The sequence below is a fragment of the Macrobrachium nipponense genome, chromosome 12 (genome assembly GCF_015104395.2).
Source record: "Macrobrachium nipponense isolate FS-2020 chromosome 12, ASM1510439v2, whole genome shotgun sequence".
In the NCBI taxonomy this organism is placed as follows: Eukaryota; Metazoa; Arthropoda; class Malacostraca; order Decapoda; family Palaemonidae; genus Macrobrachium; species Macrobrachium nipponense.
The window spans coordinates 52,286,793-52,311,768 of NC_087205.1; the positions used below are offsets into that span (position 1 = coordinate 52,286,793).

At 45.4% G+C, this 24,976-nt stretch overlaps 1 protein-coding gene across 1 annotated transcript in view; it reads left to right on the forward strand.

Moving 5' to 3' along the window:
* Positions 1-2,069: 2,069 nt before the first annotated feature.
* LOC135224534 (uncharacterized) overlaps positions 2,070-24,976 on the forward strand; it is a 41,773-nt gene continuing 18,866 nt past the window's right edge. The window contains exon 1 of the mRNA XM_064263603.1: positions 2,070-2,209. Within this exon, the coding sequence (XP_064119673.1) occupies positions 2,121-2,209 (89 nt within the window). The 5' untranslated portion in view covers positions 2,070-2,120. The remainder of the gene's footprint in view (positions 2,210-24,976) is intronic.

The window sequence follows — 24,976 nt, forward strand, 5'->3', positions numbered from 1 at the left end:
TCTTTTATCTCTCTCTCTTTATATTGTTCATCTTAGTGTCGTTTCTCCTCTGTTGAGGGTTTACTGCTAATATGACCATCTCTGTCTGGCCATCACAGACTTAAAGTCTGTGGGGTGGCTTTTCATTATCATCTTATGTTTACCCCACAGTAAAACAGAAGTCTGTAAATGTTCTGCTCTATTGCATCTGACCCATGGGCCACTGGGATGAATCAGGATGATATTTCAGGCAATCACACAGCAGTTTTGTCTTCTATATACATTTTTTCTAATTTGTAGAGTATTCAACCTATAGTTGTTCCCCCAGGATTGAAATGAATGTCAGACTTTGCTGTTGCCTTCCCTGCTAATTGCTTCCAGGGTGAAGAGAAGTGTTCCTTCCTGAACCAACCTTTGCATTGACAAGAAGCAGTTCTTCAGGCAGTACAATCTCTTTGTTTACTTGACTAAAGACTTCCAGCATTCATTGCAAGCCAGGCTTTCTCACTGAACAGCAATGAAATAATAGCTGAATTTCTCTTCCAGTCATTTGTAGAATTTCAGGAATCACTGCAGTCTTCACTGGTTGGTGTCATATACGGGACTTTTTCTCTAATCAGAATTGAGAGAGTTAACATCTCTCCGATTCTATTGTGAAAGACATAAGTCCACGCTTGTCATAGTCATTCATGCAAGTAGTAGTATTGTTTTTCCTCAGTTGAGATTCAACTACTGATGAGTAACTTTTCTCAGTCTTGCCACCATTGGGGCCTCAGTTCTCTGGATGGCATTTGTCTCTCATTTAAGGTACACAAGCCTTTGTGAGAATTATCTGACAGAATTTAGTTTTTCAAAACTTCATCTCATCTCTCTCCGGCATTGCAGTTATACCCTTCAGAAGGCAGGTTTCATGTCGCGACTCCGTCTTGGACGTTGAATCATTCTGCATGTGTTGATGGGTTCGAATCCTTCATGATCCCCTATGCCTTGGACTTTGTATTTGTTGATCCAGATCAATCATTACTTTGTCCTATTGGCATGTTGCGGTACCTGCAGGAGACTCAACATGCTTCACTTGGACCTGTGGTGGATGCTCAAGAAGTTGTGTTTTCTTACCTGGCTCCTTCAAGAGGACAAGTTGCATCTCCCCTATGGAGTGCAGTTCTAGAAGTAAGAGGGATGCAAGAGTGACTGTCCTCTCCTCCTCCTCCCTCCTTGTCCTTCTACTTCTCTTTTTTCGAGTTATTGAGAATAAGACTTGAACATACACTTGTTGGTCGGGCGTTTGGTGCAGTAAGCCTACACATTGAGTTTTTCTGTTTTTCTTGTTAGATTCATGGAAGCAATCCTGCTTTTTCCTCTAACAAGGGGAGGAAGGAGAATAGGGCAATAAGGCAAAACCCTCTCGGTGCTTTGCCTTAATGCCTCCGTTTTGGAATATTCTTTCCAGCCTTTTTGTATGAGTTATGTTTTGTCACTCATTTTGAAAAGGCCCAGAAGTCTGACTCTTGATTTCGCAGTTCTTACACTCTTGTCAGTTTGTCAGAGGCAGGGCAATCCTACTCGCTCTTTCAACCAGAAGGAATAGCCCAGGTGTGCTGAACTTCAGTCAGTTTTAGAGACTCGGATTCCTCCCTCCAATTAGTGAGTCTTCCTATTATAAAGGACTGAGGGTTTATGTATTGTGTAGGAACAAATCACAATATTTGAAAGTAAAATGTATTTCACATAACTATACTAACCTGAGGTCCTTTTTACTACTGTCCACCTCATGCCACCCCTCAATCTGAACCCTGGGTTGAAAGGCAAAGTGGAATGTTTACATATCATACCATAGTTACTGCCTAACCACCTTGTTCAAGAGTTTTAATGGTTGTGTTCCAACTTTGCCGTGAGCATATTCCTATTGTAAAGGACCTTAGGTTTGTATAGTTAGGAAAAATACAATTTACCTTCAAAAATTATGATTTGGAGTGTTATGTGTTGCTTTTTGAGATAGAATCTGTATGCAAATCTTGATTGGTCGTCCATCAATTATTGAAGTAATTTGTTCTCTATCAATTAGGCATAAAGTTTATTTGGAAGCTATACTTTTTGTTATGTGTTCTTCTGTTCTTTAATTGAAAATTTTTACAGATGGGATGACTCTCTTTCGCATGCCCAGAATAATTAGGCGCTTAATACGGAGACGAACAAGACATATACCAGAAAGAGACGCTTTAACAACAAGGTCAGTCAATCATTAGATTATCAAAACTGTAAAAGTATGATAAAAAGTTTTATATAAGTAACTTACCATGTGATTACTTAGCTAGTGATTATGCTCACACAGCATCCTAAACTAAAAGATTTGCAGACAAGTGACTTGCAAAGCAGGGATGACAGGCCCCTCCCACTGGAACGGAGTCCTGGTAGCGACAAAAGCCAGAAGTGTCATTCTGTTTTATGTCGCACAACTGACAACATGTTCTTGCTCCTGTGTCTCATCAGTTAGTTATGTCCGGTTCTAGTGCTTCCAGCCTTCACTATTGTAGCGAGGGTTGCAAGACTAGGTTAACGAACCTCTGTTATGATGCAAACACCATGTTCAATAAATGTTGGGGGCAAGTATGTACGAGAGAGAGCTTACTTGCTCGGAATGCAAGAACTGGGATGAAAGTAGGCGGAAGTTACTTGAATCACATCTTAGTAAATTGGAGAGAAATAGGATTAGAAAGGCGGCCGCTCGTGCGGAAAGTAGGGCCACTGCTAGTAGTGATTCTTCTTCTAGGCCTAAGACAGACTCTGGTCTTGCTCTTCCCTCTACTCCTGGACATAGCCTCTCTCCCCCATCCTCAGTCCTCCTCCTTTTCCTCCACACACTCCCATGCTCAGCTCCCATGCTTCTGACCCCAATACCATTGCCAGTCTTGAGTCTAGGATTAATTCCAAGTTTGACAAAAATTTAATTTAGTTGTAAGTTCAGTGTCAGGAAAAAGGGTGTTCCTTTGGGTTCTTATGGACAAATTTGAAAATGTGTGGTGATAACATGCCTAGCGATGTGTTAGTGGAGGAGGTGGTTTCCTGTTCTGTTGGTAGAAGATATACTGGAGGTCCAAAGGAGGCTGATAGTGTTTGCCCACAGGTTCCTGCCCCCTCTCTTGATCCTGTTGCTAAATTCCAGGATTTGACCGACTGCTGTTGGAAAGCCATGTCTGTGGATGTGCTCTGCTTGTCGTCCAGTTTGGATTTGGAGTCTGATCACAGGTGTTGTAGAAGCTACCTTGATTCTTCTTAGCCATTGAAAAGGCATATGGTGGATTTAGCTCCTGCTTCCCCTCTACCAGTCAAGCATTATAGGGACACTGACAACCCCTCCCTTCGTGCAGCTACGGGGTAGGTCCCTCAGTATTTGCCTATGTGAAGTTGCCTACTCATCCATGGGATTTGCCTGTGTCTTTTTCTCCCAAGGTTCCCAAGCGCCACAAGCACCGATCTAGACACCTGTCGTCTGAGCACCTGTCTTGTCTTGAGAGCCCAGTGCTAGCTCCCATGCTCCCTGGGCTTGCTCCTGTGCTCCCATCTCAGGCTCCTGCGTGCCCTACACTGGCTCCTGTGCGCCCACCACTGGCTCCTGCACGCCCAGCTCTTGCTCCCGCGTGCCCAGCTCTTGCTCCCACGTGCCCAGCTCTTGCTCCTGTACTTCCTGCCATTGCTCCTGTGCACCATACACCTGTTCTTACTGTGGACTTGCAACACCTGCGCCGTCTTCTGGACTCTCTGCTCAACCTCAGCAACAAGTTCGTGCTTCGGAATAAGACGACCCTCCTCTCACTTCTTTCGAGGATCAACTGACTGAAATTTTGACTTTTATCATGAAAGTGCCTTGCTCCAAGACTGTTGATGACTTATCTCCTGTTTCTTTGGAAGATGAAGAGTATATAGAACCAGACACTTCACAACTTTCAGCCTACAAGTCTCTTCTTCACTTTCTCCTGGAGAATTATCCCCTTCTTCACACCAATTACATCATTGTCTACTGCATCCACCTTCCTTATGGCTCTTGTTCAAGAAGATCAAGCTCTTCTTTTCAAGATAGTGCTTTCATCCTCATCTAAGAAAGCGTTGAAGGTGATCACAGAATGGCTTTCAATGAAGAGGGAGTAAGGGAAGGCTATGTTTCCCTACCCTCTTCATTAGATCAAGAGGAATTAGTATCAGCCTTATGTTGTGGTAGGCTGAATGTAGAGCATAAATGTGAATGAATTTTGTTTTTTTAATATTTTTTGTCAATATGTTGTTTTTGAATGTGGTGTTGAAGAAATATAAAATTTTCTTTTTTCTTTTTTACTCGTAGTTGCTGCCTTGCTCTTCTTCTACCTGACTTGATAGAAAGAAATTCCGGAACCAAAGAAAGACAAAAAGAAGAGTACAGGCAACATTGCCAAAAATTATAAAAAAACTTACTTACTAAGTTTTGGATGTACAGTGGTACCTCGAGATACGAAAGGCTCAACTTCCGAAAAATTCGAGATACGAAAGCAAATACAAAGATTTTTGCAGCTCTACATACGAAAATAGTTCAAAATACGAAAGGTTGTTGCTGTAAAGTCCGAGATTCGCCCGGACCACCGATAACAATTTTAAAACTCGCGCGCCGCCAACTAAGTAGACTCGCCACCATCCTCCCGCTCTCCCATTGGTTCCTGATGCTAGTCACTGCCATGAGATCCTTCGCTCCTATTAGTCAGCATTTCTCCCATGATGCATCTACGTAGTGGTGTGCTCTTTCGGCCACTTCACGGCATCATCGGTATCGTACGCACGCTGTATTCGTTCGTTCTATACGATTTCGTTTATTAACGTAAATTCGTTAGTGATTTCGTTGTAGTATACTTTATTGTGTTGTGTGAGAACTTTACTACATACGTATACATACTACATAACATAATTACGTACAGTATAGACGTAGTCATGGGTCCCAAGAAAGTTGAAATTCACGGAAAGAAGAGGATGCTTTCTTTGGAGACGAAGATGGAGATAATTAAAAAGTATGAAGCTGGTATGCGATTGAGTGTGATTGCCAAGGAATACGGCCGAAATCCGTCAACAATAGGCACCATCCTTAAGCAGAAAGATGTCATCAAAGCAGCTACACCTTCCAAGGGCGTGACTATTTTGTCCAGCAAGAGGAGCCACATGCACGATGGAATGGAAAGGCTTCTTCTTGTCTGGATAAAAGACAAAGAAATCGCTGGCGATACGATAACGGAGACGGCAAGCTGCTACAAGGCCAGTGCTATTTTCGGCGATTTGATTGCCCAGGCCGAAGACGACGGAGGAGAAGGGACATCAACGCCAACCCCAGAGTTCAAGGCTTCTCATGGGTGGTTCGAAAAATTCCGTAAATGGACTGGCATCCATTCAGTGGTGCGGCATGGGGAAGTGGCCAACTCGGACACGAAAGCGGCCGAAGCCTTTATTAAGACGTTTGACGAGATGACTCTCAACGAAGGCTACAGTTCTCAGCAAGTCTTCAACTGTGATGAGACTGGCCCATTTTGGAAAAAAAGGCCTCGTCGGACGTACATCACGCTACCCGGGCATAAGCCTATGAAAGACAGGCTTACGCTCGCACTTTGTTCCAACGCCAGTGGGGATTGCAAGGTGAAGCCCCTACTTGTGCATCATTCGGAGACTCCTCGAGCCTACAAGGCCCACAAAGTGCTTAAGGAAAAGCTTCCAGTGATGTGGAGGGCTAATGCAAAAGCCTGGGTAACGAGACTTTTGTTCACCGAGTGGGTAAATCTGTGTTTCGGCCTGACTGAAGAAATTCTTGGAAGAGAAGCGCCTCCCTCTGAAATGTCTGCTGGTGTTGGACAATGCCCCTGCTCACCCTCCTGGCCTTGAGGAAGATATCCTAGTGGAGTATTCGTTTATCAAGGTTCTTTATCTTCCGCCTAACACCACCCCTCTCCTCCAGCCCATGGACCAGCAAGTGATATCGAACTTCAAGAAGCTGTATACGAAACATCTTTTCAAGAGATGTTTCGACATCACCGATACCACAAACCTCACCTTGCGTGAATTTTGGAAAGAGCATTTCGATATCGTAATATGCATCCGACTCATCGACCAAGCTTGGCAGGAGGTTTCAAGGTGAACCTTGAATTCCTCGCGGAGGAAACTCTGGCCTGATGCCGTATCCGCCCGAGACTTTGAGGGATTCGATGTGGGCGAAGCTGGTGCTGCAGATTCAGGAACAGTTGACGATCCTGAAACTGTTTCGCAAGGAGATCTTGTTGAGATCGTTGCACTCGGCAAGTCCATGGGGCTGGTCGTCGACGAGGACGACATCAATGATCTTCTCGAGGAGCACTAAGAGGAGCTTACGACAGATGACCTGAAGGAGTTGGAGGCTATGCAACATAACGTCGTTCAAGAGGAGTTCTCTTGCAGCGGCAAGGAGGACCACGACTCTATGACAACAGCAGAAATTAAGGATGCTCGAGCTGCTTTTCATAAGGTGCAATCATTCGTAGAAAAGAGACACCCTGAAAAGGCTTACACAGGTCGTATGCTTGGACAGTTCGATGACGTTTGCCCGAGTCGTTTCAGGAACATTGTCAAAAGCAGGCAGAAGCAATCTTCCATGGATAGTTATTTTTTAAAGAGACCTTTTGTAGGAGTAAGCAAAAAAGGAAGAACCAAGTGATACTACTATGAAAAAACAAAGTTGAAAGGGGTGAAGAAGTCAAAATTTTGTTAAAAAAAAAAAAAAAAAAAAAAAGTAAAGTTTAAAAAAGTAAAGAAAAAATGTAAAAATAAAAATAAATTTTTTTTTATTTTTTTTATTTTAATTTGTTTGTAAAGTTATGTGTTTTGTAAAGTTTAGTTGTTCCGACACGGCATACAAACCTTCGGTCCTTTACAATAGGAAGGTACTAGCGGCAGCTAGATAGGTCGTAAGCTTTTCGAACAAGGGGTTCGGTAGTTAACTGCTTGTCCGACAGGCGCGCGCGCTTGCGGACTGGTAGGTAAACAAATCACTTTTGCTTTCGGCCTGCTGGCGTGTGGACGTGTATCATCGCTCTCTGCCCGCTTCATCGTCGTTGCTTTCGCATGATTGTGTTTTTCTTTTTCTATTTATCTAGTGAAACTGAATTGTAAGTACAATCATTTCATATTTATTCCCATTGAATTCAATTGTGAATTAAAGGATCTTGGTTTCACCACGCCCGCCGATTACCCGAGTGCCGGGACTGAAGGGCGTAAGTGCGGGAATTCATTTTCCCAGAAATGATCCTCGTATTGTGTATGCTCGGTGCCGAGGGCGGGAGCGCTCGCTCCGAGCGTATATTGGGTTGGAAATGTGTAGATGAAAATCGTAAGTAAGTGCTCTTTTCATTTATATTTTTTTGACCTGTATGCCCGTTGCCGAACGAATGCGCTCGGCACGGAAACTTATTCAGTATGGAAGTGGAATCGCAAGTACAGTATTCTTTTTCATTTTCATATATTATTTTGATTGTAGCAATACTCATTTGGATCAGTTTCCGAGCTTACCCGGAAATTGATCCTTCCCCCTTTTTATTTTGAATGAAGTGAAATCGCAAGTGCAGTTCTTTTTCATTTTCATTTTTTATTGAGATTGCATTGTTTACTGGGATCAATGTTTCCGCTATTTCCCGGGAATTGATCCTTCCCCTTTTTATTTGTATGAAGTGAAATCGCAAGCGCAGTAGTCTTTTCATTTTCATATATTTTTTTTGATTGCATCAATTCATTATGGATCAAGGTTTCCAGAAACCTTGATCCATAAGGTAAGGAATGGATCCTTTCACCCTTGCGCTCGGTACCGAGGGCGCAAATGCGCTCGATCCGAGCCCTTATTCATTGTGAAGTGAATCGTAATGCAAGATGCATTTTCATTTTATTCCTTATTATTGATTGCATCAATATTTTATTTGGTTCAAAGTTCCGATCAGTCAGGGAATTGATCCTTATGCCTTGCATTCGGGCCGATGGCACGATTGCTCTCGGGCTCTTATATTGTTGTTGGGTACAGTGGGTAACTGTGCGGGGGTGGGGAACGAGAACCCCCCCCCGCTCAGCTCCCACAGATGGCCCTTCCCCTTGGGGGGGGGGAGGTTATCGGCGTTCTTCTCCTCGCCCGATCCGTCGAGCGCGGGGGAGGGCGCGGCAGGTGCCCGATGTACAATTGTATTAGGGGTCTTCCACTCGTTCGGAGGAGACGGGCTCACCCCCCGCGCGAGGGGACTCCCCCCCCACTAATCGCTACTACTGTTTATTTCCGCAGGTGCTACTGCCACGAGGGTGGACCTTGGTGAGGTATGGGCGTCCTTCCATTTGCAGGGCGTGCTAGTGTCCAGGGGCTGCGGTTCTATGTCTCGGCCTACTGCGGTCACCCCATGGAGTGGTGACCACGCAACCAGGTGACAACGTCCTCCTCACCTGGTGTACTCGCCTCACGTGGTAAACAGTCTTTGCTACAGCGCTTGTGAAGTGCCGTTCGCCGTACCGAGAGGGGGGCGTGCCGCCGACCGCTCGTGGTTGCCGCGCTGCAGCGACACACTTCCACTGCCCTAGAGCTCGCCCCTGGACCTGCCGCCGGTACCAGGATGTTGCTGGCTGCTGCTCCACTTCCTGTGTTTCCGGTGCTGCCTGCCGTACCTGCCGATTCTGGGCTGACTGTCCATGCCAGTTGCTGCGCTGGCTGTCCCTGCCGTTGCTGCGCTGGCTGTTCCCTGCCGTTGCTGCGCTGGCTGTCCCTAACCGATGTGCTGCTGGCTGCTGTGCCTGCTGTTCCTGAGATGCCCATACCTGCTGATGTCGTCCCGGTTCGTGGTGGTACTACACCCCAGACTTTGGTCTGTCTGTACAGGTGCGTCCGGGCCCTCCCGTGGGCTTCGGCTACAGCAGCCCCGGCTCCGCCCTGGATAGCAGATCTTACGTCTGTCCTGAGGAAGCTGACGAAGAAGAGGAGGAAGGTGTCGTCGTCGTCGTCTTCATCTCTTCATCGTCGTCGGCTGCCGCCTCTTCCCCTTCGACTTCTAAGGCTTCACAGCCCGAGGAAGAAGAAGGTTGCCATCCTCCCTCCTAAGAAGTCCCCCCCTCCCTCGGGCTTTCTCCGGGGACCGACCCGTCTCACCTCGGTTGGGAACGGGAGGGTTTTCCGTTTCCGCTGGTCCTCCTGCTCCTTCGGGAGCGGGGCCCGTCTCTTCTTTCCGCAAGGAAGAAGACTACGGGGACCAGAGGGGTACCGGCTAACACCGGTACTCCTCGCCTGGTGTCAGTGGTTCTGCCACTGCATCAGGGTCCGTCTCGGCCTCTCGTTCGCGGGAGCGGGTACCGAGTGTACGGTCGTCTACCAGCGGACCGTGCAGCCAGGGAACCAGACCTCTGAGTCCGCTCAGCGTCAGGTTCACGGCACGGGGCGGAAGACTGGTGACAGCCGCTCATGCGACTCTCACCAGACCAGCTCTCACTCTCGCGGCGAACAGCTGGCTACCCGGGGACGTGACGGTCCACGACCGACCACGGGCTGAGGCTGGGAAGAGGTCCTTCCGTTCGACGGTTGCCAGCCACGGCTGGAACCAGCGACGTGACGTGCCGTGAGGACAAGCACGGTCTCACTGTGACAGTGGAGCCTGCAGGTCGCCTGACCGTCGCTCTCACAGAAAGCGACCGGGTACGGCAACCAGCACCAGCTCTTCTGACACTCGAGATCGGCCGCTGGTGCTCAGTCCAGCCGTTCTCCACAGCGAGACGGTTCGACCAGGCCTGCAGCTCGATCGCCACCCGCGGGTTGACGATCGCCTGCAGCCCTCCAAGCCTGCTGGTTCTGCCAGCGAGCAACGAGGGAGCGTCAGGTCTGCCTCTCCCCGTACCTTTTCAACCTCCTCGGGTTACACCGGGAGGAGCGAGGTATTGAGGAGTGATCGTGAGGGGTGCGCCCCTCATGATCCCACCACGACGCCCTACGTGCCAGGCACGGTCTTGGACCGGCCAGGACGTATGCGCAAGTGGATGGGGAAGACCGAGAGGGCTGTCGCTGTTCCCCCTTCTTAGGAGGAAGGTTCTCGGAAAATGCTCTTGTTCGAAGGCTTAACGGTCCCACTCTGCAAGATGCTGTGACTTCCGAGATCCAGAGGAACTTTGCCGAGGTTACGGCGCTGATTCGTCAGCACAATGACCTCGGGGAAGGAATCGCCGCTCCCGACCAGCAGAGCCAACGTCTCGGCTCGAGTCGTTTTGGGGCCCGAGAGGGAACCCAAATCGACGGTGGGTCTGCCGCGATCGGAGCTTGCCGACTGTGTTGAACCAGGTAGTCTCTCGTCTCCGGACAAGAAGGCTCTCTCAGTTCTGGCCGGTCGAACAAGCTACTTCACCTCCTCCTACTCTGCGACCAGAGGTCGTTTCTACGTGTTTCTTCGGAGCACCGTATTTAAATACCCCTTCGGTTTCCTCCTGAGGTTTCGACCTCGACGAGGACTGGAATGAGTCGGAGCGGTATCGGCTCTCTCCTGTCAGGTGTCGATCAGCCCCACCCAGACGACGTTACCAGTGGCGGCAGACACTTACCTACAGTATGAGTTCGTAACCCTCCTCGGGAAAACGTTTTCTCCTGACGATACGTTTTCCCAGGCTCTGAGAGGCCATCGCCGTAAGGCGATGGCTGCTCCTTTTCTTCTCCAACTGATGGGAGTTTCCGCTGGGAAGGCGAGCCAGTATCCAAGAATCCTCCCCCATTCCCTCTCTCCTTACGGCTACGAGGGAAAGGGGAGGGATCCTACAGAGATTTCTCTGTAAGATCCCACGTTAGGGGCTGCGCTACCGGGGGGACCTTCGGGTCCTACCTGACGTAAGCCCCGGTCATTGAGGAGGGATCCTGCCCTTTCTCGATTTCTACGGGAATCGAGAGGACCACCAGCCGATATCGTTTGACGAATTCGGTGGGGGGTTTCGCAGAGTGCTTAGAATTCTACGGAATTTCTAGCGCACTCAAAGAGTGTTCGAGTTTTTTACGATCTCCAAACACTTAGGCGAGACCACGGTCCAAAGTGAGCGAGAATCCCCCCGATAATGTTACACGATAATCGGGAACCTCGCTTATGCTCGAATTCCTGTAATTTCTAGCATTTGGAAGAAGACTGCTGCTGAAAGAAGAGTATCTCACAGTAGGCGCTTAACCTGGAATAGAGAAGAACGGACGGGAACTTCCAGTTTGGCTTGAACTATCGTCTTCGGTATTCTGTTCACCATTGAAGCTTTCCTTTGGGAGGGAAAGACTTCTCCTTCACTCTCTTGACTAGAGAACGAAGGCGGTCGATCTCCAATCCTTATTCTCATTCCTCGAGGGGAAAAGATTTTAGGATGGAGGTCGTGGTACAGAACCTGACAAATCATACTACGTATATTACCCTCGCGACATGATTCTTTAACAGTTGAATTGTCCATGGGGTAGGCGCATACCGTAGTTAACTCTACGGTTTGTGACCGAGACGAATTGTATCTTAATGGAACTGCAACTCGGGGTTGCCTGCAACCTCCCAGCAGTTATCAGTTTCGATTTTAGATACTTGGTATTGTCATGACAACACCAAATCAGCTTTTGTATTTACCGAAATCCGTTCGGTTAAATATAATTGCTCGAGCGTATTCTTTATGCTCGATGGTTCTAGCCGAACGCATTCCTTCGTGGAATAATGGATTACCTGGCAATCAGGGATGACGAGTCACCGAGAGCTACTGCGTATTGAACTGCCTGATAGCGGCTCAGTATCCCCCTCCAGCTAGGTCTCGGAGATGCAGTCGGTTACGTCTCTCTCTCCCCTGGTTGGATTGACTACCGAACTCCGTATCTCTGCCCAACAATCATGGACATTAGGTCTCTGATTAACGGGGATTCTCGCAATAATGAAGGACCATCTACTGCTGTGACGCTCGATTTCATCGCCTTCGACATTGCGAGAATTTTCAACAGAGATATCTCTTGGACTTTTCATCTTTCTGTTTACCGCACGGTAACAGAAGTCTGTACTAGTCAACCGCTGCATCGCACTGCGATAATGCGAATGATTTTTTGCAGACATCTGAGTTTGTCTTCAAAATATCTCGTTTATTCGTAGGTGTGCAATTTCATTGCTCGCCCTTGAATTAAAGATATGTCAGAAGACATCGCCCTACTCTCCGACCTGACAGCTCTACTTCCAAATGTTCAGCCCATGAGAAGCAGTTCTTCAGGCAGTAGTTCCCTGTCTTCATTACTGGAAGCGCTCCGCTTTTATTGCAACTACGATCCTCACCGGACAGCAATCAATAGCGGTTAGCGTTCTCAGTCTTTGTAGCAACAGGTTCAGAATCTTGAGAATCCTTCTCTCGGTTCAGCTGTGAAGACGTAGGTTGCATTTTCTGTACACCTTCGTCTTCAACGTCACATAGTGTTGTTTCTCTTTAGCTGAGAATCAACTATACTATGAGATATCTTGCCATCAAGGACCTCGGTCTCTAGAAGGCAATTGACTTTCGCCTGTTGGGCACATGCCTTAAGAGAGTCATCACCTTGCCTTCTGGCATCGGTGACGAACAAATTATTTGTTTAGTCTCTTGGCATAACCCTTTTAAAAGGCGAAGGTCACGTGACTTGCTCGGGTGCTTGGACAACTTGCCTCCTACCGAACGCAGTCAGTAGGCAGCTGTCAGAGCGCCCAAGTCTGTTACGAACTTCGCTGTGGACTTAGTTCGGTTGTTCCATAACAATCTTTTCTTCGTCCTAACGGCTTGTCACAGTACCCATACCATCGACACCCACCATTGAGTGTCGGTGTCCTATCCACTACCGAGAACAACAACTTCGCTGCAGACGGATAGACCAGTATGGGTACAGGACATCACCGAAGTCGAGAAGAGGGATAGGTCATACGACCATTAATCTCCCTTCTTTTCCTCTGAGGTAATTGCATGACTTTTCCTGCGAAGTCAAGCATCCAGGGGATGGGGATTCGTGACGCCTCGATTTCCGTACCGAATTCGTAGCGAAGACTCTGAACCCTTCGGTTCCTGACGATCGGTTAGAGTCCTTCACAATCCCCTCCCTAATGGACTTCACCGCCTTCGATGCGAAGGAGATGCTGCTTTGTCCTGTGAAAGCGCGACGCGCTTTCTGAAGAAACTCGACATCCCAGGCTGAGTGTTGAAGACTCTTCGTCAGCACCAAGATGACCTAGAAGTACACTCCTCGAGTTACACAAGAACTTCTCCGTGGCGCAGGTACTGAAGGCAGGGGTTCTGGACAACCAGACCACTGGCACTCCTTCTACCTTTTGGATATTGCCCACAGGTCCTTGGATCGTTTTCCTTAGGACCCGTGGTGGCTGCTCAACACGTTGTGTAGCTAACCCAGACCCTAGCAGGCTGAACAGCATCGTGTCCTGGTGTGACTGTTAAGAAAATAGATAAGTGAATGAGAGAGTGACTGGCTTCTCTTCCTATCTTTTTCTACCCCTCTACCTGTGGGTAGAGGGATACGGTCATACCTTGCTGGATAAGGACGAGATTGCCGGTGAGCTACTCGACAGAGCCCCATCCTATCCCTTTCACTAGGGATGGGAGCGAATATCCACCACTTCCTCCTACAAGGGGGGGGAAGTGGATGCCAACAAGAGACAAACCATAACGTTGTTGCCTCTTGCAAATAGGAACTTGTTCTTGTTTGCTGGTACGAAGAGATACGCTTGCCTCTCTCTTAGTACTTGGTCCAGAGGTCTGACCATTGATCTGCGGTGCACACCCGATCAATCGGACAGAGGCTTGGAATCCCTCCCTCGCTCTTACGACCAGGGAGGCATTCCAAGGTTGGGCGAACACCAGTCTGTTCAAACCCAAAAAGACTCAGATTCCTCCCACCCAAGAAGTGAGTCTTCCTATTGTAAAAGGACCGAAGGTTTGTATGCCGTGTCGGAACAAATGACAATTTGTCCAAAATTGCATTTTTCCTAACTATACAAACCTGAGGTCCTTTTACACATAGCCCCACCTCATGCCACCCTCACTCTGCAGTTTTTGCTTGGGCCAAAAGCAAAAGTGATTTGTTTACCTACCAGTCGCGCTCGCCGCGCGCCTGTCGGACAAGCAGTTAACTACCGAACCCCTTGTTCGAAAGCTTACGACCTATCCAGCTGCCGCTAGTACCTTCCTATTGTAAAAGGACCTCAGGTTTTGTATAGTTAGGAAAAATGCAATTTGGACCAAATTGTCATTTTATGTTTTCCTGACATTTTTTTATGTGTTTCATAAAGTTAAGTGTATGTATCTGCTGTTTGTCCTCCTCCTCTGTTGCCACTTTCGGAGATAGCCTCACTCGAAAGGTAAGCACATTTTACTACATACGTACGTATGTAGGTACAGTATTTCTTGTATACCATGTACACTAATACACTTTATTTAACAGGTACTATGTAGTACATATTAGCAGTACGTATTAAGTTAGGTATTAAATGGTCCAAATTGTTGTAGTATTTCATGTTTATAGGTCAATTTAGCTGTATTATGAAATTTACTGGGGTGTTTTTGGAGGGCTTGGAACGGATTAGCCATTTTACATGTAAAATGCGGTTCAAGATACGAAAAACTCATGATAAGAAGGCCGCCTCAGAACGGATTAATTTCGTATCTCGAGGTACCACTGTATTAAAAACTATGTTAAATTGCATTTTTATTGCATTTTTCTGTAAAAAAAACTTCAAAATATTAATTATTTCGTATTTTGGGAGTCATATTTATTCTGTCAGATCAGTGTCGGAAGTATTGTAACCCTGGAACATGCGTCGTATACCTGGAAATAATTTCTGATGAATATAATTGAAAAGCGTTGTAACCTCGGAACGTCGTAAGCTGAACCTGTCATAGGCTGGGGACTGCCTGTAGTTGAAAATAGAGAAAGGATAAGAAAATTAGAGAAAGTGAAGCTACATACTAGGTTGCAGAAACAAACACTTATGTGCCACCCTTCTCCCCGTTCCTCTATACAGTGGTACCTCGAGATACGAGCAGCCTAACATACGAGTTTTTTGAGATACGAGCCGGAGCTCGGGCCATATTTTCGTTCAAGATACGAGCCCAAATCCGAGATACGAGCCGTGTTTCCGGAGCGTCCCGCTAGTTGGCACGCAGGGTCGAGCATCATCCGAGAGCATCTCTCGCTCACTCGAGATAGTTTTTTCAATATGGCTAATTCTTTTGTGCCTTTTGCTTTAATATGTTTGAGGTGTGCTTTCCAGTTCATGGTGCTGATCAAACATCATTCCTAGGTATTTAACATTTGTGCAGAATTTAATTTTGGTATTATAAAGATAAAGCTGAAGTGTTTGGTGTTTTAACCATCTTCTATCTTTATAGAAAATTATTGCATTTGTTTTATCTATTGAAAATTGGAATCCTACTGAATTTGCCCAGTTGGTAATATTTGTGATCACTGTATTGAGGATTCTTTGTGGATGTCTTAGCATGCTACTTTTATAATATATGGCAAAGTCATCAACTTATAAGCTGTTTTTAACTCTTTTTGGTAAATTTATTGTAATATCATTGATTGCTAAAGCAAATAGAGTACAGCTTAAGGCACTGGCTTGGGGGATTCCTTCCTATTCATAAACATTTGAATAAGAATTTTCTGTTTGAATTTGGTAAGTTCTATCTGATAGAAAATTGTTAATAAAAATGTGGCCCCTTATAAGTGAAGTTTTTGTTATGTCAAAAAATATTGCCACTTAATTTTTTCTGACCAAATCCTCTTTTGATATGATCCTCTAGACAGGTTAGTGGATCAAGGGTTGATCGACCTTCTATTGATCCTGATTGCGTTGGTGTCAGAATTGAATTTTTTGTTATGACATATGTTAGTCGTGAATTAACCATTTTTTATAGTATTTTACATAGATAGCTTGTCAAAGATATAGGTCTATAATTGGATGGATTACTTTAATCTTTCCCATGTTTGTTTATTGGGATAATGATAGCATGTTTCCATTTATCCGGAAAAATACTTTTCGTCTAGATGGTGTTATAGAATTTTAGCAAATATGATTTGGCAAAGGGGGCTAGTCTTTGTATCATTTCAAATTATATTTTATCCTGGCCTAGGGCCGATGATGACATGAATGTAGAGCATTGTTTAATTCTTCCATATTAAATGCATAAATGTATTCTAGACCTTCAATAGTTTCAAAATTGAGTCTAGTATTTTTTCCTTGTTTTCTTATATTTTGAAAATGTTCATTTAGATTGGAGTAGGCACTATTATGTCCGAGATTTTATATGTGTCATGATATAGTTTCCCATTTTGGTTTATTGCACTTCTTGAGTGTCTTACGTATTTTCCGTGAATTTTCCTTACTTTTTGCCAAACATCTGTCATAGATATATTTGTTGACAAGTTTATATGCGTTTGAGTTAATCTGTGGTTTTTTAATTGTTGTATTTGTATGTTGGGTATTAGATTCAGCAGTTGTTTGTTTTTCATAAATAAATATTAATAATTCTATTTTTTATTTTATAATATCCTTTTTGTATTTTAAGGATTCAGAACGCAATTCATTCTTATTGGTATGTTAAAGGGCATTTCCTTAATTTAATTTAATTGTCTGTAAAATTTTGTATAGTGTCCTCTGTCTTGGTGGTTAGTTGGTTATAAATACCTATGAAGCACTCATTACAACCACAAGATGAAGCATGTTTGGTGTTGTTAGCTATTGGTTCAGAAGTATTTAATGTTCTAATTCTATTGGTCCTTTTCTGTAGGGGTATGGAATGCTGGTTTGAGGGGTTATTTGCTTTATTGTTATTAGTGGAATATTTAGGTTGGGGTGCGATAGCTGTATTTTGGTTTGGTTTAATGGCATGATTTTCATTAGTATTTTATAAGGGAATGCTATCATTAGTATTGTCCTTTTAGAACTGTAATGAGTGATTAACTGGTTCTTCACTGTCCAAATGTTGGTTGTGATTGGGACTGAGCATAATTGTGTATTTCCACTTGTGATGAAGTTAATACAATGTCTTTTTTTAAATTGTGAATATCAATATTAAATTTTTTTCCCTTAGATAGGGTTCGTTCCAGTATTCTTTTCTTGTCAGTTCGGTTATTACTGTTATTATTTGATTCCTCTTCCATTGGAAATTCTTTTACATGGATATCTGAATCTGAACTAATGTTGGTAGTGGTATAATATCACTCTTATTTTGGGTTTTAGTATTACTGGCATGAGAATTAGTTTCTATGTTTATATTATTTTGTTTATTATTGTGCTGATTAATGTCTTTGATTTTTAGTTACATTTGAAAAGGTGGGGCTTTTGGATGGATTATTAACTCCTCTTACTTTAGCTCAAGTCTGGCTTCCGTGGACTGACATTCCTGTCCTATTTATTAACAACTGAAGTTCTGTTTGTATTGGTAAAATGTGCATTCTTTAGATTTCATGTGATGGGTTAGCCCACAATTAATACATTTTGGGTGGTTACAGTTCCAATTAGTGTTATGGTTACCTGATGTGCAGACTACACATACATATTGCCTTATTACCTTGAGCACTGTGTACATTGTAGTGGTTTTGAAATGAAAGGACGAACTTCTCTATTTTGCCCGAGAATTTTTATTTTAAATGGGAGGTCTTGGCCTGTACTTTATTATGGCAATGTTGATATTTTTATTCTTGTCTTTCCTACTTGAAATTGAGTATATTTCTAGATCGTGAATATGGTTATATCTCAATTTTATGGACTCTAGCTGTAGTTGTTTCGAAGGATGGACTCTAGCTGTAGTTGTTTCGAAGGAAGTTCTTGTTCGTTGTGTGGTAGGATGACTGTACTCTGTACATAATTCAATGTTTCATGGCTTGTAATTATTACTTTCATACATTCAACTTACCTGTCAGATATATACATAGCTATCGACTCCGTCGTCCCCGACAGAAATTCAATTTCGCGGCACTCGTACAGGTAGGTCAGGTGATCTACCGCCCTGCTCTGGGTGGCAGGACTAGGAACCATTCCCGTTTTCTAATCAGATTCTCTCTGTCGCCGGTGGTATCAACATTGTTGTTACTTCCTCCTGACTAGAATCTTTTTTCACAACGCTTTGATCATCTCTCGCTGATATTTGGTGACGTACTTGGAGCGTTTGTTTGGCATTCGCTATCGTTGACTGTTTTTTGGACTTGGTTTTGGAATTCGTGAATATGTCTGACTCTAGTGTTAGTTTCAGAGTGTGTGTGAATGAGGGCTGTAAGGTGAGGATTCCGAAAGCTTCGGTAGATCCTCACACTACATGCAGTGGTTGTAGAATGGTTGAATGCTCGATTGAGAATACGTGTAACGAGTGTGAGAAACTGAGTGCGCAAGAGTGGAAGAATCTAACTTCTTACTTGAAGAAGTTAGAGAAAGATAGAGAGAGGAAGGCGGCTTACAAAACCCGCAGAATGTCTACATCTCGTGATTTTACTGTCTAGTTCTGTAGCTTCTTCCTCTGATAATCATGCCCATTCTGTTTCAGCCCGTTCACAAATTGCTAATCCCTCTAGTTTTTCTGCCCGTCGGAAAATAGCGGAACTCAGAGCTTCCCTTCAGAAAATGCAAGAAAAAAAATGGTTCAGCATTGGAAGGTAAGGAAAGTGAATGTGGTTTCGCTAGTGATATTAGTGTCCCCAGTGTAGTGGAGGGGGCGTCCTGGGTCGTCTCTGCGACGCTCCCAGGCCTAGACCTCTTCCAAGCTCCCTGGCCCGGAGGAGAAGGAAGTCGAAAGCCGTACGGGGGTTGTGGAGAATCCCCAACGATCAGGCGTCCCTTCGGCAGAATCTATCATATCACAAATGCAAGGACCGTATAGGAAAAGCGTCCTTCGAGAGCTGCTTTTCGTATTCTAGTTCGCCCATCTCCGAGAAGGAGGATGGGAAGGAGTCGAAAAACCTTTCACCGTCCGCTGAAGAGGAGTATCAAAGAACGCATGAGCTCAATTCTAGTCCCGAACGCTTCTCTGAAGAAGGAGCGCCTTCGGTAATAAAGAAGGCTAGAAAACAATCAGACTCTGGGTCTGGAGGAGATCTAGAGCGCCTTCCAGATCTTCCTCTCCTGATTCGAAAGATTCCTCACCAGGAAAATTTTAATGAATATGCAGGAACAATTAGCCTCGTTGGTAGGAGTTCTTTATAAGGAGCCTACTCGTAAGAAGGATGATAGGCTTCCTATTAAAAGATCTAAATACTGATCCCCTGTCACTCGCAACGAGCCTTCCAGGGGAGGTGTCGCACAGGCGACCATCTCCGGCGGGAACGGTGCGTTAGACAGGAGAAGAAGTAAGAAAGGAAGTTACTCCTGTCAAGAGTTTGGCTCCAGCCAGGAGCCAGGCTCCGAGTAGGCGCAAAGAGCCAGAGTATTCAGTACAACGTTCAAGATCTTCAACCAAGCGCCAAGAGTTAACTGAAGAAGAAGATCCTGTTAAGAGTAGAGCGCTTGTTAAACGAAAAGCGCCTACCATGATCAATACTCCTACTAAACACCATACGCATTCAAGGATCAGGAGTATTTGGAGCGACATACTCCTGCCAGGCGCCAGGAGTCTTCGGACCTCGATACTCCTCCCAGGCGCCAGGAGTATTCCGAACTTTATACTCCTCCCAGGCTCCAGGAGTATTCTGAACTTAATACTCCTCCCAGGCGCCAGGAGTATTCCGAACTTTATACTCCTCCCAGGCGCCAGGAGTATTCTGAACTTAATACTCCTCCAGGCGCCAGGAGTATTCGGAACAAGATGCGCCTACCAGAAGCCAGGAGTATTCGAAGCGCGTTGCGCCTGCCAAGCACCAGGAGTATTCCAAACACGTACTCCTTCCAGGCGAGATACTCCTGCCGTACACCAGGCGCATTCCCTGCATGAAGAGCCTGACATCCGACAGGAGTCATCCAAAGCGTCAATCTTTTAGGAAAGAGAGAGTAACTCTTAGTCCCTCTTCAATTAGGAGTGCTTCTTCGGAAAGGAAGAGAGTAAGGGAAGAAACAGAAGAAAGAAGGGAGCCTTCTCCTCCGAGCCTATGAACCAGAAGATGCCTCGGAGGATGAAAATGAAGGAAGGATTTTCTAATTACAAGTTCTTTCGTTCCCTTCTTGGAAGAATATGGAGCTCTTTAACGCCAGCCGCCTCCTCCTTCTCCACGCTCTCTGTTTTCGAGCACAAAAACGCACAAGTCTTTACTCTTTCCTAAAAATGAAGCCTGCTATATCTATTGAGCGGAAGGGCGCTACCAATTCTCTTGACTCCTGGTTCAAGAAGAAGAAGGAGTTAGGAAGGACAGTCTTTTTGTATGCCTCCCGCTAAACTTACAGGGGGAGGGAGAGGCATTTGGTACGAAAGACGGGGAGAAAATATGGATTGTCTCTGTCCGTTTTCAGCTGAGTCAGACTTCTTCGAGTTAGTAGACTCATCGAGAAGACACGCCTTGAATTCAGCAAAAGTAACATGGGGTCTTCGGAAACGGACCACCTCCTCAAAGGGCTTTTTCACACTTTAGAAGTTTTTAACTTCTTAGATTGGTCCCTTGGGGTTCTTGCCAAGAAGTCTCATGAAAAGGAACAACTGGACCCAGAAACCCTTAAATAGCATCCTCACATTGCATTGATAAGGCTGTTCAGGATGGATCGGCTGAAGTATGCTCCTCTTTGGTGCGGAGTTTTAAAGAAGAGGGCGGTTCACAGTGCTTTCCTCACGAAGGCCGTCTCTCCTTCGCAAAGAGATCCGCCTTATTGTTTGCGCCTCTCTCAGAACATCTTTTTCCCTCGCAGTTGGTGAAGGATATTGCCCATTCACTGACTGAAAAGGCCACCCAGGATCTTCCTTAGACAATCCTCAAGGAAAAATAGGCCTGTGTGGCCAGTGAGGGAAAAGAAAGTGGCCTCGTCCAGATCAGCAGCAAGCTCCCCTTTCCCGAGGAGGCCTTCCAGCTAGATCTATCGCCCAGAAGGGAAGTCAACCGAGAAAAGGGGCAGGTCTTCCTTCCGTCCCTTTAAGAAGGGAAAGTGAGAAATCTATCCTCCAGACACCTGTAGGAGCCAGGTTACATTTCTTTGCGAAAGCCTGGGAAGACATAGGATCGAATCCTTGGACGATGTCAATCATCAAGAAGGGTTATTACATCCCATTAAAGGACATTCCTCCCTTGACAACATCACCGAGGGAACTGTCCAGCCAGATACAAGGACCTGTTCTGATGGATACTCTTCGTCAGATGGTGGAAACAGATGTGGGACAAAAGAGCAATAGAGCTGGTGCTGGATTGCAGCTCCCCGGGGTTTTACAATCGCTTGTTTCTTGTAGCAAAAAGCCTCGGGGGGATGGAGACCGGTACTGGATGTAAGTGCGCTGAACAAATTCGTAAAACAACAGAAGTTCAGCATGGAAACGTCTGCTTCAGTCCTTGCAGCACTGCGTCAAGGAGATTGGATGGCATCCCTAGACCTTCAGGACGCATATTTCCACATCCCGATCCACCATTCGTCGAGAAGTACCTTCGATTTATGTTCGAGGGAAGAATCTATCAGTTCAGGGCCCTGTGTTTCGGCCTTTCCACGGCTCCTCAAGTCTTCACGGACGTGATGAAAAATGTATCAAGACACTTACATTTGAAAGGGATAAACGTCTCCCTGTACCTGGACGACTGGCTCATCAGAGCCAGGTCTCAAAAAGCAGTGTTTGGAGGACCTGTCAACAACACTGGAATTGACAAAAATCATTGGGATTGATCGTGAACCTCGAGAAGTCTCAGATGATCCCCAGCCAGAACGTGGTTTATCTGGGGATTCAGATGGATTCTCGGGGTTTTCGAGTTTTTCCCTCTCAAGAGAGAATAAGGAAAGGCTGTGCCACAGTATCGAACTTCTTAGGGAAAGAGCGCACTTCAGCGAGGGAATGGCTGAGCCTTCTGGGGACCCTTTCCTCGCTCGAAACAGTTCTTTCCCTAGGAAGACTACATCTTCGTCCGCTTCAGTTCTTCCTGAGAAGAAGTTGGAGTTGGAAGACAGGACAGCTCTCGACACGTTTCCAATCTCGGAGGAAATAAAAAATCATTTAAGTGGTGGTTGATTCCTTAAAAGAAAACAAAGGAGTATCCCTGCAAGTACGGAACCCAAGCCTGACATTGTTCTCAGACGCGTCGGAGGAGTCGGGCTGGGGTGTTTCAAACATTCGGGATCCAAAGAAATTTGAAGTGTCAGGCACCTGGTCGGCAGAACAGGTGTCATGGCACATAAATTGCAAGGAGCTTTTAGCAATTCACCTTGCGCTAAAGAGCTTCGAACACATAGTCAGAGGCAAGGTCGTACAGATAAAAACTCAGACAATACGACCGCTCTGGCTTATGTCAAGAAACAAGGAGGGACTCACTCTTTCACTCTGTACGAGCTGGCAAGAGATCTGTTGATTTGGGCGAACCAAAGGAAGGTAGTTCTTCTAACGAGGTTTGTCCAAGGGGAGAGGAATGTGAGAGCGGACAGACTGAGCAGGAGGTTCCAGGTCCTTCCCACAGAATGGACACTCCACTCAGAAGTCTGTCAGAGCCTTTGGTACCTTTGGGGGAAGCCTCAAATAGATCTTTTCGCCACATTCCTCTCCAAAAGGATAGACACATTTTGTGCCCTAGTGGAAGATCCCAGGGCTTATGCAACAGACGCCTTTCTCCTGGACTGGTCAGGGCTAGATGTTTACGCTTTTCCCCCGTTCAAGATACTGGGGGAAGTAGTCAGAAAATTCGTGGCATCCGAAGGAACCAAAATGACTCTGATTGCTCCGTATTGGCCATCTCAGATTTGGTTCACAGAGGTGATGGAGTGGACAGTGGACTTCCCCAGATCTCTTCCAAACAGAATAGATCTGCTCAAACAACCCCACTTCGAGAGGTACCATCAAAACCTTCCCGCTCTTGCTCTGACTGCCTTTCGACTATCGAAAGACTTGTCAGAGCGAGGGGGTTTTCTCGCCAGGCAGCAAGCGCAATTGCTAGAGCCCGCAGCAGATCATCTACTAGGCGAGTGTACCAATCGAAGTGGGAAGTTTTTCAGAAGCTGCTGCAGGTCGAAGAAGCTTCCTATCAGTACCTCTGTGACCGAAATGCGGATTTCCCCTTCTGTTTCCTAGAGAAAAGTCGCATCTCTCTGTACCGACTACTAAGGGGTACAGGAGTATGCTTTCAGCAGTCTTTAGAAACAAGGGATTAGATCTAACGAATGATAAGGATTTGCACGACCTCATTCGTTCTTCGAAACATCAAAGTCACTTGAACCTAAGGTTTCCAAGCTGGAACTTAGGATGTGGTTCTTAAATTTCTATCCTCCGAAGAATTCGAACCACCACACACTGCTTCATTTCGTAATATCACTAGAAAGTGTTGTTTCTGATGTCTCTTGCAACGGCAAAAAGAGTCAAAAAGGCAGTGAGTTGCACGCCCTTGAATCACGAGTCGGCTTCAAAGGAGACTCTGCAATTTGTTCATTCCAGTCTCTCTTTCTTGCCAAAAATGAAAACCCTTCGAATCCCTGGCCCAGGAGCTTCGAGGTAAAAGGACTTTCTAGTTTGGTGGGCAGAGAGGCAGAAAGATCTCTTTGCCCAGTTAGAGCTCTTAAATTCTATCTGGACAGGAAGAAGCAGTTGGGGGGTTCGCAAAAAGGTCTTTGGTGCTCAGTAAAAGACCCCAAGAGAGCAATGTCCAAGAACGCCTTAGCCTTCTTTGTTAGAAGTGTTATTACGGAAGCTCATAAGAATTGTCCAGATGATTCTTTAATCTTTTAAGAGTGAGAGCCCACGAAGTTAGGGCAATCGCAACCTCTGTGGCGTTCCAAAGAAATATGTCACTTAAAAACATTTTGGATGCAACTTATTGGAGATGCAACTCTGTGTTTGCATCTCATTATTTAAAAGATGTGTGAGTTACGTATGAGAAATGTTTTTCTCTAGGTCCGTTTGTGTCAGCACAGACGGTTCTGGGTAAGGGAGCTAGCACCGATCCTTAATAATGTATGTAACCCTCTTGTTGGATGTGTTCTTGAGTTTCCTGTGCATGGAAGTGTCAGGTGTCGCACAGGCGACCTTCACTTCTCTTCACTAGGAGATCGAGTGACAGCTGACTTTTAGAGGGGTACAAAAATTTTTTTTGTATTATTGTATGTGGTTATTGGAGTTTGTGTTTGTTTTTTTGCTAAGAGTTTGGGGATAGCTCTTGGCAATCTTAGAAACTAACACGGGTGTTAGGTTTGGGTGATCGGGATCGGTTGTGTGCTCCTTAAATAAAGGCGTGTTGTCATATAAGCGGATGTGCTCCCATTGACAAATGCCAGTTAGGTTCTGTCGAGTAAGTGGATGATACCCCATCGACAGATCCACAAGAACTCTTGGCCACAGATCACTATCTCGCTAAGGCTCTTGAGGTGAAGCAGACTCTTAGACAGCAGTCACGAAGTCTTCCACCTGATAAGGTAGGAAACCAATTGGTCTATAAATACCTACAACATGTTGTTTACCTGTCTAGTCAGTAGTTAGCTGTCTCTTGCCCCTCCACCAAAGGGTGTCAATCAGCTATGTATATATCTGACAGGTAAGTTGAATGTATGAAAATGATATTGTTATGATACAATAAAGTTTCATCACATACTTACATGGCAGTTATATACAATTGAAGACCCACCCAGCCTCCCCAGCAGGAGACGGTGGAAGAGAGAATCTGATTAGAAAACGGGAATGGTTCCTAGTCCTGCCACCCAGAGCAGGCGGTAGATCACCTGAACCTACCTGTAGCGAGTGCCGCGAAATTTGAATTTCTGTCGGGGACGACGGAGTCGATAGCTATGTATATACTGCCAGGTAATGTATGAAACTTTATGTATCATAAACAATATCATTTTTATGTTATTTATTTCTGTTATACTTAAAAAGGCAGTGGAATGGTTTTTATTGGTTA